Source organism: Acanthopagrus latus, chromosome 7 (genome assembly GCF_904848185.1).
Source record: "Acanthopagrus latus isolate v.2019 chromosome 7, fAcaLat1.1, whole genome shotgun sequence".
NCBI lineage: Eukaryota > Metazoa > Chordata > Actinopteri > Spariformes > Sparidae > Acanthopagrus > Acanthopagrus latus.
In genome coordinates, this window is record NC_051045.1 from 17,114,665 (window position 1) to 17,131,202 (window position 16,538).

At 47.2% G+C, this 16,538-nt stretch overlaps 1 protein-coding gene across 6 annotated transcripts in view; it reads left to right on the forward strand.

Moving 5' to 3' along the window:
• Window positions 1-16,538, forward strand: part of rerea (arginine-glutamic acid dipeptide (RE) repeats a) — a 133,660-nt gene that overhangs the window by 51,513 nt on the left and 65,609 nt on the right. For all 6 annotated transcript variants that reach the window (XM_037103788.1, XM_037103789.1, XM_037103787.1 and 3 more), the window contains 2 exons: window positions 5,263-5,767; window positions 14,677-14,747. In XM_037103788.1, the coding sequence (XP_036959683.1) occupies window positions 5,407-5,767; window positions 14,677-14,747 (432 nt within the window). In that variant the 5' untranslated portion in view covers window positions 5,263-5,406. The remainder of the gene's footprint in view (window positions 1-5,262; window positions 5,768-14,676; window positions 14,748-16,538) is intronic.

Below are 16,538 nucleotides of genomic sequence, written 5' to 3' on the forward strand. Positions count from 1 at the left end.
ACTGACCTAATGGCTTTGTTTTTGGGGAGCTGTTCTTAAAGACATCATTCAGTGCCCCCGCTGGCCCGCGCTGTCAGTCTGAAACCTCAGAGCTGTCTTATCTGTCACTCTAATCTATTTATGTTAGTTTTTTCCTCCGTGTTGGCACGTCGCTCTGTGTGACATAGTGATTAGAGTAGCTGGAGGATGTAGGGCAGCTGTATGAATACATTTCCTCCTCCTCCTCCTCTCCCACTCTCATTTAGACTACCAGTTGGAGTTGAACTGACGGAGAGCGTCGTTAAGCTGATAGGCAGATCTGCGAGGAAGAGTGGGGATATTTGATTGCAGAATATCAGTAGAAGTGGTACATGATTGAGTGCTCAAATATTAAAATCTCAAGAGTCCTTTCATTCAGCACCCACTGTTCGGAGGTTTTTTTTTCCCCTTCCCCCAGTAAATCTCTTTTTACTACATACATCTGATTGAGAAAATGTCATGTAACTCATATCCTCCTCCCTGCACTAGAGCCCCGTTCATTTTAGAGAGATAAATGTTTGAAGATACATATGTGATACAGATATTTTTTCGTACAAATCAGGCTTCAATGTGTCCCCAGTGCATATTTACACCCCTGCTGACCCTGGCTTTCCATTACAACAGCATAATTCACCAAAAAATGGAATTGTCGCTGCCTCTCGAGAGGTGGAAGACACTAGAAATCCTTTGAATCAGGCACTTTATTCACACAGCCCATAGATTTACAGGCAAACTCAATTAAGAGCTGCATTCATGATAGCGCTGCCTGCCTGCCTCCGCATAGCTCAAGTTCTCCTGCCTCTCTTATCAATGACACATTGCTAAAGGTCCTTTTTTCACTTGCCCGCTTACGATTACATTTCTCAAGAGCGCCTCATTTAGAGGAAAGGCGAAGGGTGACAATGGACAACCCTGGCATTTTCCCTCAGGAGCCGTGTCTAAACACGATGCCTCGCGCAAAGCAGTCAGAGCCACCGAAATGGCCTTCAGCTTTGCTCCAGCCTCACAAATGTGGCACACTGAGAGGTACCGTGTCTTGAAGTAGCTGGTATTAGGCTGTGAAATGAAGTCCTGCTCACAGGCCCTGCAGATAATGGACATCTTGGGTTGTGGAGCAGCCCCCTCAGGGCCGTTTGGAGCTCTCACGGAGAGCACACAAACAGGGACTGGAGTAGGATTTAGGCTTCTTTTAGAGATGGAGTAGAGGCTTAGACCCTGTGGAGCGCACGGTCTGATCCTCTGTAGCTGTGGACTGTCGGACAGAGAATATGTTTGACTTAGTGGCTATTGGTTTATATTACAAAAAGAAAAAAAAAGAAAGTAATGGATGCTATTGTTGGCCCGGGGGAGATTCTGTAAATTGTCTAAAATGTTTTTCGACAGTGATAGTTTATTGTTGCACACTGTCATTGTTCACGAGAAGCCCTTTTGCCTTTTTACCATGGGAGTCTCCAGGCAGGTTTAAATGTTGACGTTGGAAAGCCCCAAGCTATCTTTTCTCGAGCATGGCTTTTACCTACTAAACTAACCCCGGATGCCAGCTAAAAATAGAGCCTTTGTGAGCATGGCTTGAGCAGAGGGAGAAAAAAAAAAAAAGATGTGGTTACTCATCAGTGAATTGAAAAACAAGTGGAGCAGACAAGTGTCTTTGCCCTGCCAACGTGAACTAAAACAGAGCGGGCCTCGGAGAATAAAGCAAGCCGTGATTGCACCAGGTAAGACAAAGCAGGCAGGGTGCAGAGACCACAGAGAATCCCTTTATGAAGTGGCCTACCCCTTGCCTCCAGCTGAGCCTTTCATTGTGCTGTTGTTTCTAGGGGGGCTTGGATGGCAGCTTAGATTAGATGGCACTGAGTAATGGATTGAAGCTGACGAAAACCTGCTGCAGCTCGACATCACCGCGGCGAGGATCCGCGCGCTGCTGAGGATCTGGCTGGTTTATTCGGATCAATTTGAGTTGCCCTCATTGTTAATAGCCCTGTGTATATTCATGCTAACATTGTTCTCCTCTAATCTGTATTCATGCGAGTATTTCATTCAATCCCTTTGCAAAGCCGGCCCTAAATCCTTGCCAATCACATTTTGCTACTTCATAATTCTCCAATTGAATATGCCATGAATGACTTTTCAGCCTCTCTCCCAAAACTGAGTGGATCACTGTGCTGCTTGTGTTGTTGTTAGATTCTGGTGTTTGCATTTCAATGTAGACATTGCTGGTTTTTCTCCATTATTTCTTCTATGAGAAGCCGCGTGAATAAATGTCCAGTTTTTTTTTTTTTTGCAAATTCATAATCCAAGATAATCAATTACTTAGAAATTTGGCAGGATTAAAAAGACACCCTACAGCTATGTAGGTACTGAAGCGAAGCGTGATGATTTGGGTGTTTATCCTTCGACAGGTTTTGATTAAAACTACAGAGATGAGCACGGATTTGGGTAAATGTGGGAGTGATTGGGATGAATAAAACATGGCTTTTTTAAAAGGCTGTTCTGGAGAGAGCGAGGGAGAGAGGGAGAGGGCGAACGAAAAAAAGCTGTGTTTAGTAACAAGAACCTGCTGTGTGGCCATTGTGGGGGATGATGTGTTAATCGAGCCACAAACTGTGTGGTTTTTCGGGCCAGAGGTCTCATTTAAACAGGCATGGAAAAGAGAAATGTATTCGGGCGGGGGCCCTGCTGGCTGCTAGCCCTTGACTCCATCGCAGTAATGTAAATGGTGGATTAGGTGACGTTGGCTGGGACCCCCTCATCCCCTTCTCCAGCCACTGCCCCCTCCTTCTCTTTTCCATTAAGACAGCTGGTATCTTTCAAAGGGTCCTGGCCCAGTGATTGATGTGTAATAGCTCCAAGCCTCACCTGCCCCCTCACGGTGTTATTCATCGGCCAGGCAGCCAGCGCTGCTTTCTACTAAGCACTTTGTTTCCCCAGTAGTGGGTGGAGAGCCTTTCTCTCCCACTTTCTCTCTCTCACTCTCTTCCCTGTCAGCCATCAATACATTATGGCTTTTTTTTATTTCCACAGTGTTACTACTTCACTTCTCTGTGACTCACTGCTTTTAACTCACTCAGTTCGTTCAACTTCACACCACTCTTTTATCTGCATCAAACAGCGGCGACTGATGGGCAACAATGGACTCTTGAACACATTGTTAATTGACCGAGAGCGACTGGATATGAGCGCAAGAATTTCCTTTCGCTGTGAGGGTTAATAAACACAATGATGTTAACGTCAGCAAAGTAAGTGGAGATACAAGATGTGGGCTAAGTGTGTCCAGATGCAAACTAATAGCACCTGGATTGTAAAGATACTTAGAGCAGCTTATAGCGGCCCACAGCATCAAAGGAGAACGGGCCAGCCCTCCATTTGCAACAGTTCAGGGTCGTCGCTGGTTTCAGTGGAAGAGGCTTGTGTTACTGATTAGAGGAGAGAAGAGGTGCTTAGCTCATACACAGATTCTGGCAGCTCCCGGGATTAAAGCAGCGCTATCAAATGCTACCTTCATCAATGTTTTCATGTTTCTCACACCTCCAAGACATGCGGCTGGATATGGACACGAGCAGGGGCACAGTATGTATTTTGGCACACCGATGGAGGTGTATATCCTCCGCGCAGTGCACATGCGCGTTCAATCTCTCCCGAGCCCTTTGCCATCCTGCGTGTGCACTAATGTGTGCTCTGTGTGTGTGTGTGTACGCTGGCAGCCCAGTGGTCGCCGTGGTAACTCATCATTAGGTGATTAATGGGGCTGTGACGAGGCTGCGGTTTAATCAGGCCCGGTGTTTGTGTAGAAGCCGACGACAAGAGCAGCTGCCCTGTCAGTTGGTGTCTGCTCACGAGATGACAGCACCCGCTGCTGAGGAGCGCCATTGTCAAACGCGCCTCATTGTGTGTTAGTGTGCGCGTGTGTGCGTGCGTGCGTGCGTGCGCCTTTCTTCCACCTTTCTCTTTCCTTCTATTCTTATCCTCGCACTCTCTCAATAAACCTGCGTCCGCTTGCAGCCACGCCGTATGATTTTACCTCAAAGCTGGGTCTGCTTTACCTGACTCAGTCCGTACCTCTCCCTCCTCCCGCTTCCATTCTGCTATCACAACCATGGTAACACGGGTGCTGATTGCGTGGTCTGATCCCTCTGGGGGATGTAATAACTATTTCTAGTTAATTTGTTGTGGTGGGGGTGGAAGGGGGGGCAAACACTGGCAGTAAATGAAAAGTCTCCTTTGTAGGCGCAGTGTGTAGGGCAGTGTAGTGCCGACAGCACGCCGCTTCAGCTTTGCCCATTTCACTGTTTATGGAGGATTTCATTATGGCATGAGAAAGCGGTAGCCGAGTTCCTTTTTGAGGGAACGACGATAGCTGAAAATGGCAGTGGACTGGGCATGGCAAATGACTGGCTGAGCCTCTCTCCTCTCCCTTCTCTTACCCAGTGGATTGCTGTGTTCTTCCCTCCAGAGCTGTCACTTCACATTAACACAGCGGTGACTGTCAGCCAGGGCAGAGGGCTTGGGTGGGGTGCAGTCCAGTGAACCAGAGTTGACGCCGCGCACACACACACACACACACGCACACACACACACACACACACACACGTACCAAGACACACACAGATGAGTAAGAATTGAGCCTGGTGTCATCACAGATGGTCTGCAGAGGAGTTAGCCAGTTAACTCTGTCATTGAGCTTCACGCTGTGTCTCTCCCGTGGCATTGCAAAAGACAAGCAGCGTCTTGTGCTGAAAAAGCCCCTCGACACATTATCTCTGAGGAATTCTATTGGTTGAGTGCCTCATCCTCAATGCAGCGCCACCCTCTTTACGCTTATTCAGTTAAGACTTCCCTTTAGCTCATTGTGTTACAATACTGTACATGCAGCACTTTTTTGTACTTTCCTCGCTCTCTTTTTTCCCCCGTTCTTTTACACTTTAATAACTCTGTTTTACTGCCTCTCTGAAAGCATGGAAATGTGTTTGAGCAGGAAGCTGGAAGGTTCTGTTCTTTGATAAAGCTACACAGTGCTCTCCAGAGTATACATGGTTGTGGAGGGGAGTGCCAACAATTACTGTGATGTTGAGAAGAGTCAGCACAGCTGCCTCATCTCTAGGAACTAATCTTGTATTTCCCAACCACAAAAGAGCTCTTCCAGCACAAAACAACTCTTTGTGTTTAGTGAATGTATCATCTGCACTGAAAGAGTAATAGTCATTGACCTGGGTTATGCTAATTGTCCTTCTTCTCTCTCATTTGCAGCTTTTCTGAAACACTGGGGTTGTTGGTGTGGCCAAATTTTCCCTGGATTTGACTGGTAAATTCAGAAGACTGAAGCCCAGGCTCACAGTCTACCTTTCACGGAGGCCCAGCCGTGAGAGGACTGAGGAAGGCACGTGGCGGATCATGACGGCCGATAAAGAGAAGGAGAGGGAGAAAGAGCGGGACAGAGACAGAGACAGGGATCGGGACAAGAGAGAAGCCGGTAAGTCCCGGCGACAGGACGGGGGCGACCGTGAGAGCGAGAGCTCCCGGCCCCGACGCAGCTGTACGCTGGAGGGCGGGGCCAAGAACTATGCAGAGAGCGAGCACAGCGAGGACGAGGACAACGACAATGGCAGCACAGGCGGAGGCAGCGGCACGGCCGAGGAGGCTGGCAAGAAGGGCAAAAAGAAGACGCCGAAGAAGAAGTCGCGCTACGAGCGCACAGAGAACGGAGAAATCACGTCCTTTATCACAGAAGACGATGTTGTTTACAGACCTGGAGGTAGGCCCCATTATTACTCATCTAATTGTGTCTCTCTTTAGCAATTTCCAAGTTAAGTGATTAGCCTGTGTACCAGACAAATCTGCCAAGCTCATGTTTTATTTGCTCTGGTAGGTGAGTTTGACTTCGATCCTGTTCCCACCTAACCTAGCCTGTTTTGGGCCAGTCACAGTCTAGTGATCTAGTATGGCGTAAGTCTAGAGTTGAAAAGTTGTTTGGCTGCTCTGATTGGTCAGAGGTCCATCCAGTTGCGTCAAGAGGCATTTTGGTCCGGCCCCATTGATATCTAAAAATGAACTGAGATGGACCAAACCAATGGCTAGATAATGACATCACATTCTTTCATTTACTTATATTTGGAATAAGCTTGTTTGAAACATCTGAATGAATCAGTGATTTATTTCTGGGTTATTGCGTCACAAACATCATCTCTGTTGCAAAAAGCTGCTGAGGGATTGCATATTCTGTAAGGCAGCAACTCCCTAAGAGCAGAAGTACTCCCTCAGGTGAGAGGCCCGATGCATCATACAATCAATTCCAAGTTGACCCACTCTGTGCTTTGTCTTGGCCCAAGTCAATAAAGCAAAGTGGTGCTCCAGGAGATGATGTGATAGTGACGACAGCCATGATAATGATTTCATCCCGACACCATCTGACTCACTGAAAGTATGCCATCTCCTCTCGGGCCAAAAGTCTCTCCAGTTTCCTGGAGAGATGTTTGAGCTGCTGCGCGATGTCTTTATTATGTCGTTTGAATGAGGCTAAAAAGGGAACCAGCCTTTTCCGCAGCTGTAAACATGGCCTCTCTTTCACCTGCTGTTTATAAATTGGTTGCATTAGAGGAGGGAATGTCAGCACTCACCGTGAGAAGGGAGCTGGGCTATGCTAGCCATGTGTGTGTGCGCAGTCCGCTCTTGCTCGGCTTTCTGCTCAGTGCCTTGCAACTAAATCATTGCCGCCATGTCTTTTCGTTTATCTAGCAGCTAGCAAAAGGTCAAGTAGTAGTGGGGCTGAGGATGGAGGGTTGGCTTGTACTGCTTGGGGGTTTAATGTGAAGACGCTGGAAATTATAGCCAGTGTGTTAGGTTATCTTCGTCTCCAACAATCTACCCGCGCACACACATCCAACACACAGCCCTTCTTCTTTCTTTCAGCCACTAAAGAGACAACTTCCCGTAGCTGCAGTGAAACAGCCAAACCTCCCCATCCCACACTCTCCGTCTAGCTGCGTAATGTTGTTGGCTAAATTATCTCTGTGCTGGTATCAGTGGAGGTCCTCAAGCAAGCAGTCACACTGAACCCAATCCATGTTGTTGTTCACACTCTATTTCTGTCTCTCTAATGCTCTGCAGCAGACTCCATTCAAGCCTTTTTTTGCTCCGCATTTCATGTTTAATAGAGAGAGCACCAGCGCTTTGTCTCACAGTTAACCATGCGGAGAGGAAGAGAGAGGGGTTAAAAAAAAAAAAAACGGAAGCAGTCAGTCACATCAATGAAACATTCAAAAGGCACATAAACAAAGTCGACCGTCTCAGTGTATTAGCCCCGCCGAATATTTATATTTCCACATCCGAGTGAACAGCGCAGCCAGTGTCTGGCTGATGGGGAATATTTATGTTTCCTGTCTTCTCTTTCAATTATCTTGACAGGTATAGAACAGCCTGGGTGTCACAACCTGCTCCCTCCTCATAGACTGGAGCTGTTAGATTGGTTTAGTGAAGGGATGAGACAGGATTGGGTAGTAGTGGCTCCAGCACCGATACACTAGTTTGTAATTTACCTCCCATTGTCAACATGGAAGATCCTCCACCTCAGCAACTGACCTCCTGCTGTCTCCTCTGCTTATTGTTCAAGTGATAAGCCCTGTGTGTGTATGTGTAGTGCATGTTTTCCTCCTCCTGCTTGGTCACTGGTAGCAGCCTTCTTGCAATCAGATTTGATGTGTGCAGCTTAGGCAGGCACAAAGCCTGCAATGGATTATGCTTTACTAAATGTTAAATCCCTTTATAGCCGTCTAGTGACACACAATATGTAAAACTGACCACCCTCGGAGAGGGATTTGCACCGCCCCAGAAATGTTGAGAGGGAAAAAGCCGGTGTTGGAAAGCGGGGCAGAAACCCAAAGAAATTACCAACCAAAATACTGTTCAGATTGCTTTTGTCACGGGCTGCTTTAGAAACATACAGGCCCATGTCATCGCATAAAAAAATAACAGGTAAGATAGTATTGAAACGGTCTGCACACTCCCAATCTCCAGCCACCCTCCAATCTCTCTACTTAGCCTTTCTATCCCTTGAAGATGGGTTCAGGCGGCTTAGTGCACATCGATTGGATGGGGAAGGGAAGGATAGGTGGGCCTCCAGCTAAATCTAGCGCTGCTGCTGTTTTAAAAAAGGATGGAGGAGTGTGTCTGCGGCAGTGGCCTGGGGACTGTGTCCCGGGTCATTTCTGTGGTCGGCTGCTGGGGCAAACAGCCCAATGCAGTGCAAGCAGACATAGCAAATCGATCTGTGCCCCGTGGCTGAGCTCTCACCACTTCCTCAGGCCTGGCCAGACACCTCCAGAGCCTGTTCTCTACACTCACCCCCCCTCACCCCCCCAGATTATAGATCCTCTCTCTGGAGATTATGCACACTGCCATGGGGGGATCAATAGGAGACACCCTAGAAGCTCGGACACACACAAAAAACATGTCGGTACACACATACACATAGACAGCAAACTGATAACCAGTATTAGTGCGCTCTCAGAAGAGTACTGTAACATATACATGCACACACTAACACCTATACAAGGCATACACAAATAGCCTGTCCAGGTTGCTCATCCCCTCTTTCCACTGCAGCAGGACTCTGCTTGGTGCTGCAGGTGGCTGGCGACCACAGCACATCTCCTTCCTCCCCAACTGACTCGCTGTTTTAAAATGGAGAGAGCTAATGGAAACCAACCACCGCCTACTCCTTTTGCACTTCTACCTTAGTTTATCAGACAAGTCACACAACACAGGTGCCACAGCCACACAAGCACCAATGGACTTGATTAAGTTTAGCAATTTCTTCTTAGAAAGTGATGGTTTGTGTAGTGAGTACAGTGTGTAATGCAGAGAGTTTGCAGGCTAGTCTGACGAAAAAAAAACACCTTGTGTGTATGAGTGTTGGGGGAGTTGTTGATGTGGACAGCTGGCGCTTCTTGCCGCAACCACAACAGAACCCTGGGGAGTGTATGCGTATGTGTGTGTGTCATGTGCACACCCAGTAAGCTATGCGGCAGGAGTATGCCTGACACACACGTAGAGCCGGCTAACCAGCCCTTCCTCCCCCTTTCTTTAAAGTCAGGACCAACTGTTGGCAGTCACACAAACTGACACGCTGCAAGGGCCTCACTTCAACTGTCAACTGTAATTTTCTTCACGCTGTATGTAACGTATATTGCCATTGTTGCTAATGATGCAAAACATCTGCACCTGTGCAAATTCTGACATTTCTTAAACACATTCATTGTAATTTATAATCTTTTGTTTCTCTAATATAGAAATGTAAGACATTATTCTACTAAGGCTGTCCTAGCGGGACAGGAATTGTAAATCCTATTATTTTAATATTAAGAATAAAGTAGATTATAATTCATAGGACCCTCACCTTCAGTGCCAGTTAAAATGAATATCCTACCTAAGATTTTATATGTTCTCCAGTCTCATTCAATCAGTGGTCCTTAAAGCAAATTCATAGCCTCATATGATCTTCAGAGCCATTTGGAATAAAAAAAAAAAACAAGAGTGAAACTCAGAACACTTGGAGTGCCTGCAAGTGAGGGGGGAATGGCTTCACCAAATCTAAACGAATAATTTATGAAGCTCGACTCCAACCCCTGGCCTGTTGGTATAAACCTGACCATGAATCTTAGATGGAAAGAAATTGAAAGGAGAGGAACAGGGTTATCATTTCACGGATGGGTGCTAAAAGGCATAATGGCAGTGTGTACAGTTTAAGATTTAAAGCTAAAGTATGATCCCTAACAATGATTTTTATAGATACTTGTAGTTAAAAGACTACAAAAGAGAGTTTGAACCACATGAGAATTTAAATAATGCGAATGGGGTGACTGGGTATGAATGCAAATAGAATGTGCCTCGGGTCATTGCTGCTTTCTACTAAGCATTGGAGGAAGCGGGGGGTGGGGGCGGTGGAAGGAGTGTGTACGATTCAAATAACAGATGAAGAATGGGTTCAAATGTGCAAGACAGAATCTACACCTATGAACTCACCAGTACAGAGGGAAGTCTGCTGGAAGAGTTGAAATCACTTTTTCACAACACCAAAAATGCAAAGCAGGCCACTTGATGCTGACCACTGGATTGATGTTTGGAAATGCAGATGGCTAAGACTATATATGGAAAATGTGAGAAATATATTTGGATATGAAATCTAAAATACCTGCCTGCCCTACTGCGTGCAAGTATAAATAAACTGGCTGGAAACTGTCAGACATTTTTGTTTTGGGTGAGTGGAAGCCTTTTGAGAGTTAGAGAGAATAAATAGGACACTGTCGATGCAGATGTGCTCTTTGGTTCTTCGTCAGAAAATGAATTATACTTTATAGAAGACCAAGACGTCAAATTGTTTTCACCATGGGTCCTTATGAGAAGCCGGTATAATGCGGGTTCAATAAGTGTTGGATTGGTTATTCAAGAGCCAAGACAGCGTAGGCTAGAGGGCGATTAGCATAGCACATCCTCTCCGCTACAAAGGCTAGCTGTCGATCAGTCAGCTGTTTCCAGTGAAGCTAACATGAGGGACAAGCCCTCGGAGTCATCTCATATTGAAACATAGCAGTGTGAATCTGTAGCCTGTCGCTTACTGAACAGATCTATTTTTAAAAAGCCCTCTCTGCTCTCCCGTCTCTCCCCACGCTGGAGACTCTGGGAAAAGGGCTTTTTAGTGAAATCCAACCACCTGCCGACTGCTAAATGAGAAAGCGTGGGCTAGCCGAGAGGGAAAGGGGAGGAGGAGGAGGGAGGGGGTGTTGTCAAAGAGCCTCTGTTCTCCCCTAGGAGCTCAGTCAGCTGTAGGCCTGCCCTATTGTAGAGAGCTGATGGTATCGCTTGCCAGGTATTTCCCACTGCCTTTCCAGTGAGAAGAAGGGAGAGTTGTTGGGCTTGTGGACAAGGAGAGAGGAAGGAAAAGTCGGGGCAGGATCCATGTGCCTCCAGGCAATGGCGGCCTGTTACTCCGCCACCCTGGGATGACCCAGCAGGAAGTGGCACAAGGAAACCGTGGTCATCAGCTGGTCTCCCTTGCAGAGGCTCTGTGGTCGGTGGTGGATCAGTAATAACACCAGTCCTCCCTCTTTCTCCCAAGCTCTGTCTTTCTTGGCCCTCCAGTCCCCTCACACCCCTGCAGTTCCATTATTGCATTCCTCGTGCTATTTAATTTTCGGATCAGTAGACTCAAGGGGGTAGCTTCGCTAAAGCAGCGCGCTGCTCTGACATCTGTGTGTGTGTGTGTGTGTGTGTGTGCTCCCGGGCGTTTGTGCATGCCGAGCACCATGTTTTAACAATGCAGGTGCGTCCTGACTCATGGCCAACACTCCCCACCTGCGAGCACAGCTTAAACAAACGCTCCTCTTGATTTAATAAGCCCGCCTTGTATCTTAAAATATGCTCACATTCTTGCTTTGTTTAGCTGATCTCATTCCGCAGCACCAACCACCACTTCCCCCCCATCGCTGTTTACAAAACATTGGCGTATATGCCTGTGTTCACAATGTGACTTTTCCCATTGTTGGCTGCTGGTAAAAAGAAGCTGATATTATCTAAGAACTCCCCTCCCTCCCTTCCCTCCCTCCCTTCCCTCCCCTCCGCTGAAATCCTGCAGCAAATTAAACAGCATCTTATTTGCTTGATACAGAGCTAGTAGGACACGGCTCTTTTGCTGAGGCTAGGTGTGTTTTAGATTAGACATGCTTGGCAGCCGTAAGAGAATGGCTGGCTGAACAATGAGCTACAGCTCAGAAAATTGCTGTGTGTGTGTGTGTGTGTGTGTGTGTGTGTGTGTGTGTGTGTGTGTGTGTGTGTGTGTGTGTGTGTGTGTGTGTGTGTGTGTGTGTGTGTGTCGGGAGGTTATAACAATGAATATTCCAGTGCTTGAACTCTGCAGCGACAATGTTCAGGATCGGGTTTCGGTGAAGTTGCTCGGGTCTGAGGAGCTGGCCCTCCTCTCGTGATTATATCCCCATGTCGAAATTTTGAACTTTTCTCCCGCTCTCTGTCTGTCCGGGCGGAGCGGCGGTCGGCAGTGGATTGTAGGGCGGAGGCGAGTGGAAGAAGCTAAACTCACGGCTGCCGAGGGAGTGAGAGCACTCTACTACAAAGGCCCTGCTGTGGTTCTCCCTCCTACAGCGAGGGCTACATCCATCCAACGAGCACACACTTCAACCCTTAAAAAAAGCTGCCCATCCCCCCCCTCCCCCTCCTCCCCCACACCTCATCCGTGGACCCCCACCACAGCTAAACCCTCTCATCCCCTCCCCTTTTCCACTTCTCCACTTGAGCGAGGAGACCCACTTCCAAATGCACAAAATGGCAGGAATGTTTAACAAGCCAGGCGGACCCTGGAGGAACCGTGTGGCCCGCTTCGACGAGCCCCCTTCCCCGCCCCTCCTCCTCCACAATCCCGACCAAACCTCCCTGAGCTCCGTAGCCTCCTTTTTTTTTTTTCGTTCCAAAGCCAGCAGCGTTAACTCGGTTTTAACTTTCACACTCATTGAGATTCGTGTTGTAGTCGCTTTCAGAGAAATGCCCTTGAGGTAGCAGACTTTTAGTGCCCGGGATGAATTCAAAATGTGCTTTTGACGTTCGAAGAATAGACTCGCCCGCTGTCTGCGAATGATTAAACTAGATCCCTGTCTCTCTCTCTCTATTTTTTTTTTTCACCACCTATCCTTTTCACTCTCCCCGTCTGTTCTGTATGCCTGTTGATGTGCTCTGGGGTGTAGACACGGAGATCTGGCCTCTATAAATGAATGTGCCGACGAGGTGAAGGGACACTAAACCCTAATTCCCCCGATTTGACTCCTCCGAAACATGTCATCTCATTCAGATTAGTCTCTTTTGTTCTCTGCCCTCCCCCCACTCCCTCCCGCTCTCTCCTCCTCCTCCTCCTCCTCCTCCCAGTCCTCCCTCTCTACCCGCTTCTCTCCCAGCACTCACGCTCACACTGTGTTGCTTGCAGATCACACAATAGCACTGATGGATATTTTCATTCATGTTATCTTGTAAATGACTTCCAGGGCTGGCGTAGAGGAGGGAGAGGGGAAAAGCGAGAAGAGGGCAGTAGTGAGAGAGATATAATGCGTCACTCAGAGCCAACGAGGGCGATAAACCCCCCCCCGACCCTTCCCGCCTTCTCTCCCCTTAGAACAGCTCATTCAGCCCACAGCAGATAACAAGCCCACCCTGGGGTTACACACACACACACACACACACACACACACACATACACAGCCTCTCAAAAAACAAAGCCCATGATGTCACAGGCGCACCCGTACACACCAGTCCCTCTACAAATTGTATCTTGGGTGTCAGAGCCATTTAATATCTTTGCAACCCCTCTTTTCCTCCACAAGCGGTAAGATAAACCACAGCCAGATCGATAACTCTGTTGACACAAACAAATAAATAACAGATGATGGCGGTGTCAGTCACTGGGAAAAAAAGAAAAACCAGCCGCACACATCTTTTGTTTGTGGGAGAAAGTGTGGCTTTTTGCAAAGGACAGCTCAGCATGTGTTTGTGGTGAAATGAGCCACCAGCAGTGTGTGTTGTCACTGGGAATCTTACCTACAGTGGCTTTAAAAAAAAAAAAAAAAACACCTGACAGAGCTGCAAGTTGTTGTCCGTCGTCACGGCCTGGTGAATGTGTTATTGTTAGCAAGAGGGCCTTGCTCTGTCGCGCCTAACGGAGCAGTCAGATGGCTTGTTCAGTTTCAGCTTTATATCTGATAAAAGGTCAGCATGTGCAATCTGTTTCCCCCGCCAATCAATTAAGTGTCCGTGGTGTTTGATTGCTGTATTTTACAGGTCCATTTTTTTTTACCCAAAATAGATCTGATTTCCTTCCTCCCGGTTTTTGGGTGAACGGGCAGCCATAATATTAATTAGACGTCTGTGAATTCAAATCTCGTTTTCTCTAATAATTCTAACCCATGGCTGTTTCTGGAAAGTACTGTGCCAAGCTTAGCAGTAACCATTAGCACCCCCCCTCCTCTGCCTCCTCCTCCCTTTCTTCTCCACAGAAAGTGGCTGTGTGTTTTTGTCCTCTGCAGCGTGAATGTTTTTGTTAAGGAGATGAGGGTTCGCGACCTGGCCATACCACCAGTCACATCCAATTTAACAGCACAGCCAGGCCACGGCCACCTCCTCACACCCGATGTGAGAGGGCTGCTTTTAACACTCACGAGGGTTATGTAATTTGGCAACATTTTAAAATCATGAATGAGAGGATGCAGAGGGGAGGAGTAGGAAGCTAACCCAACTGGACATGTAGTGGTGCATTGACAGAAGTTGTCATTTCTCAGGAAGGCGTTGCAGTGATGTCTGGGGGGGTTGGAATGGGGTTAAAGCCAGTATTGCTCACTGGTGTATAAATGGAGTGGAACAATAACATAATTCCCCTTGGGCGTAATGTTTGCTTTGGAAAGGCAACCTTGTAGCGCTCCAAAAGTCCTTAATCCTATTACTCGCATTCCAATTGAATTTGACTCAAGGAGAAAAATGTCTTTTCAGCAGAGGTAACAGCACGCAAAATAATATATTACTGAGTCTGGCTGCATAAAAACATGAAAGCCGTGAGGAGTGTGAACATCTTCTCTCCAGCTCACATTCTATTTTTTTCTTTTCTCTCACTTGCAGATTGTGTGTACATTGAAAGTCGTCGGCCCAACACTCCCTACTTCATTTGTAGCATTCAGGATTTCAAGCTGGTGAGTAACTTTTTTTTTTTTTTCTTCACTTCCTGTCTGTCGTGTTTCATGTGCTTGTGTCCTCACACTGACCCCGGCGTTCACCACTAATCCACTCACCCATCCTGTGAGTCCCAAGGCTGGAAAACAACACCACTGTTGTTCTAGTGCGCAAAAGTGCCCGAGGCAATCAGGGATATGATAGTTTGTGCGCCATAATTAGGGGAGATGGGTGCAGAGTTGCACATTTTTGTTGTTGTTGTTGATGAGAATTGAATACAAATCATGGTTAAAATATATGATCTATAATTGGTTTGTTTGCTGAGGTTTGTTTTTAAAGGGTCATTTGGCAAAATATAAAGATCCCTCTGACACTCAGGGTTTAATATTAACCACCTTTGTGATCCACTGGCAGTGCAATAATGCTTGTAATGGAAATAAAGATGTTTGTCGATGCACTTAATTGATTTAATGAAGGAGGACTTCACCAGTTTTCAATTGATTTTTTTTACAACCTAATGTGGCCAAATTGCCTCTTTTGCTGAATAAAGAAAGAAATTAGTTTTTAATTTGCCGTGAGAACAGCTGATTCATCAGGCTCGGGCAGCTTAGTGAAGTGGCTTCTCTGCAACAGGACACCTGAAATGTCTCTCACACACACACACACACACACACTTACTTTTTCCCACAATGCTTTCCCTGTTTGCTAAAGGGGAAGTCGGATCTGAGTTAAAATGCTTTGCTGCAATGTATGTGTTTTCTTTTGCCACATTTGCAAGTCAAAATTCTCCAAATGAGATCTCATCGTTGAAGCCTGAAATCCTTTATGTAACTGAAAGTGACCATTTTTAATTGTGTTCCAGCTGCAGTGAACACATTTCTATGCAGGTTTGCAGTAATGTTTGGCTGCCATTTAAAGTCCAAAGATTCCTGGAATATGTAATGTATGGGTGTGTGTTGTGGCATCTAACCCTGCTGGAGCGAGTATTGCCTGTCTTCTAACAGATTGGTTGTCTAAGCAGAGCTCAGAGGGCGGCCAGGCCCCAGGGGGCCAAAGTAATGGCTGCCAACAGCCAGGGTGATGATGGGAGGTCAGCTCAGAGGCCACACACACCACTTTTGAAAAAGGTGGAATGGTGTGTGTATGTATGTATGTATTTATATGTGTGTGTGTGGGTGCGTGTGTGTGCATTTGAGTGCGTAGGCACATTTGTTTCATGTGTGAATACTTCTGTGTGAGGGGCAGTCGTTGTGTAGACGGGGGTTTAAGGTGAGCTGCAGGCCTTGCGGCAGGGAGGACAGCCAGGCCCCACAGCAGCAGGGCTTTAATCGGATTGCTGTTGGAGAGTGCTGAGGGCGGCAGGAAGCCCTCCTCGTGCACGCACATGCGCACACACACCCTGCTTGCACAAAAACCCACGCACCTGCACCTTGATTAAGAGCGCCAGAAGAGGTCTGGGGCAGACAGAGGTAATTGTCCAGGGAGAGATAGAATACTGGCTCCATTAGCTGACCCCTCTCTCTCCCTGTCTTTCCTCTCTCTCCCTCTCTCTCTCTCTCTCTCTATCCCTCTCTCTCTCTCTCGGTGTCTCTCGCCCTCTGTTGCTCCCTCCCCCCATCCATCTGTAATTAATGAACAGCCATCTGCATGCCTGTATGTGTTTGAGCAGACTGTACCCTTGTCCTCCTATGTTAAAACAACAAGCCCCGCTGGCTCTCTAAACAAGTACAGCGTTTTTCAATGAGCTCGCTTTGTCGCCGGGCTACGACTCACAAAAGACTGGCACTACGCTAGCTACATCTAAAACTGGT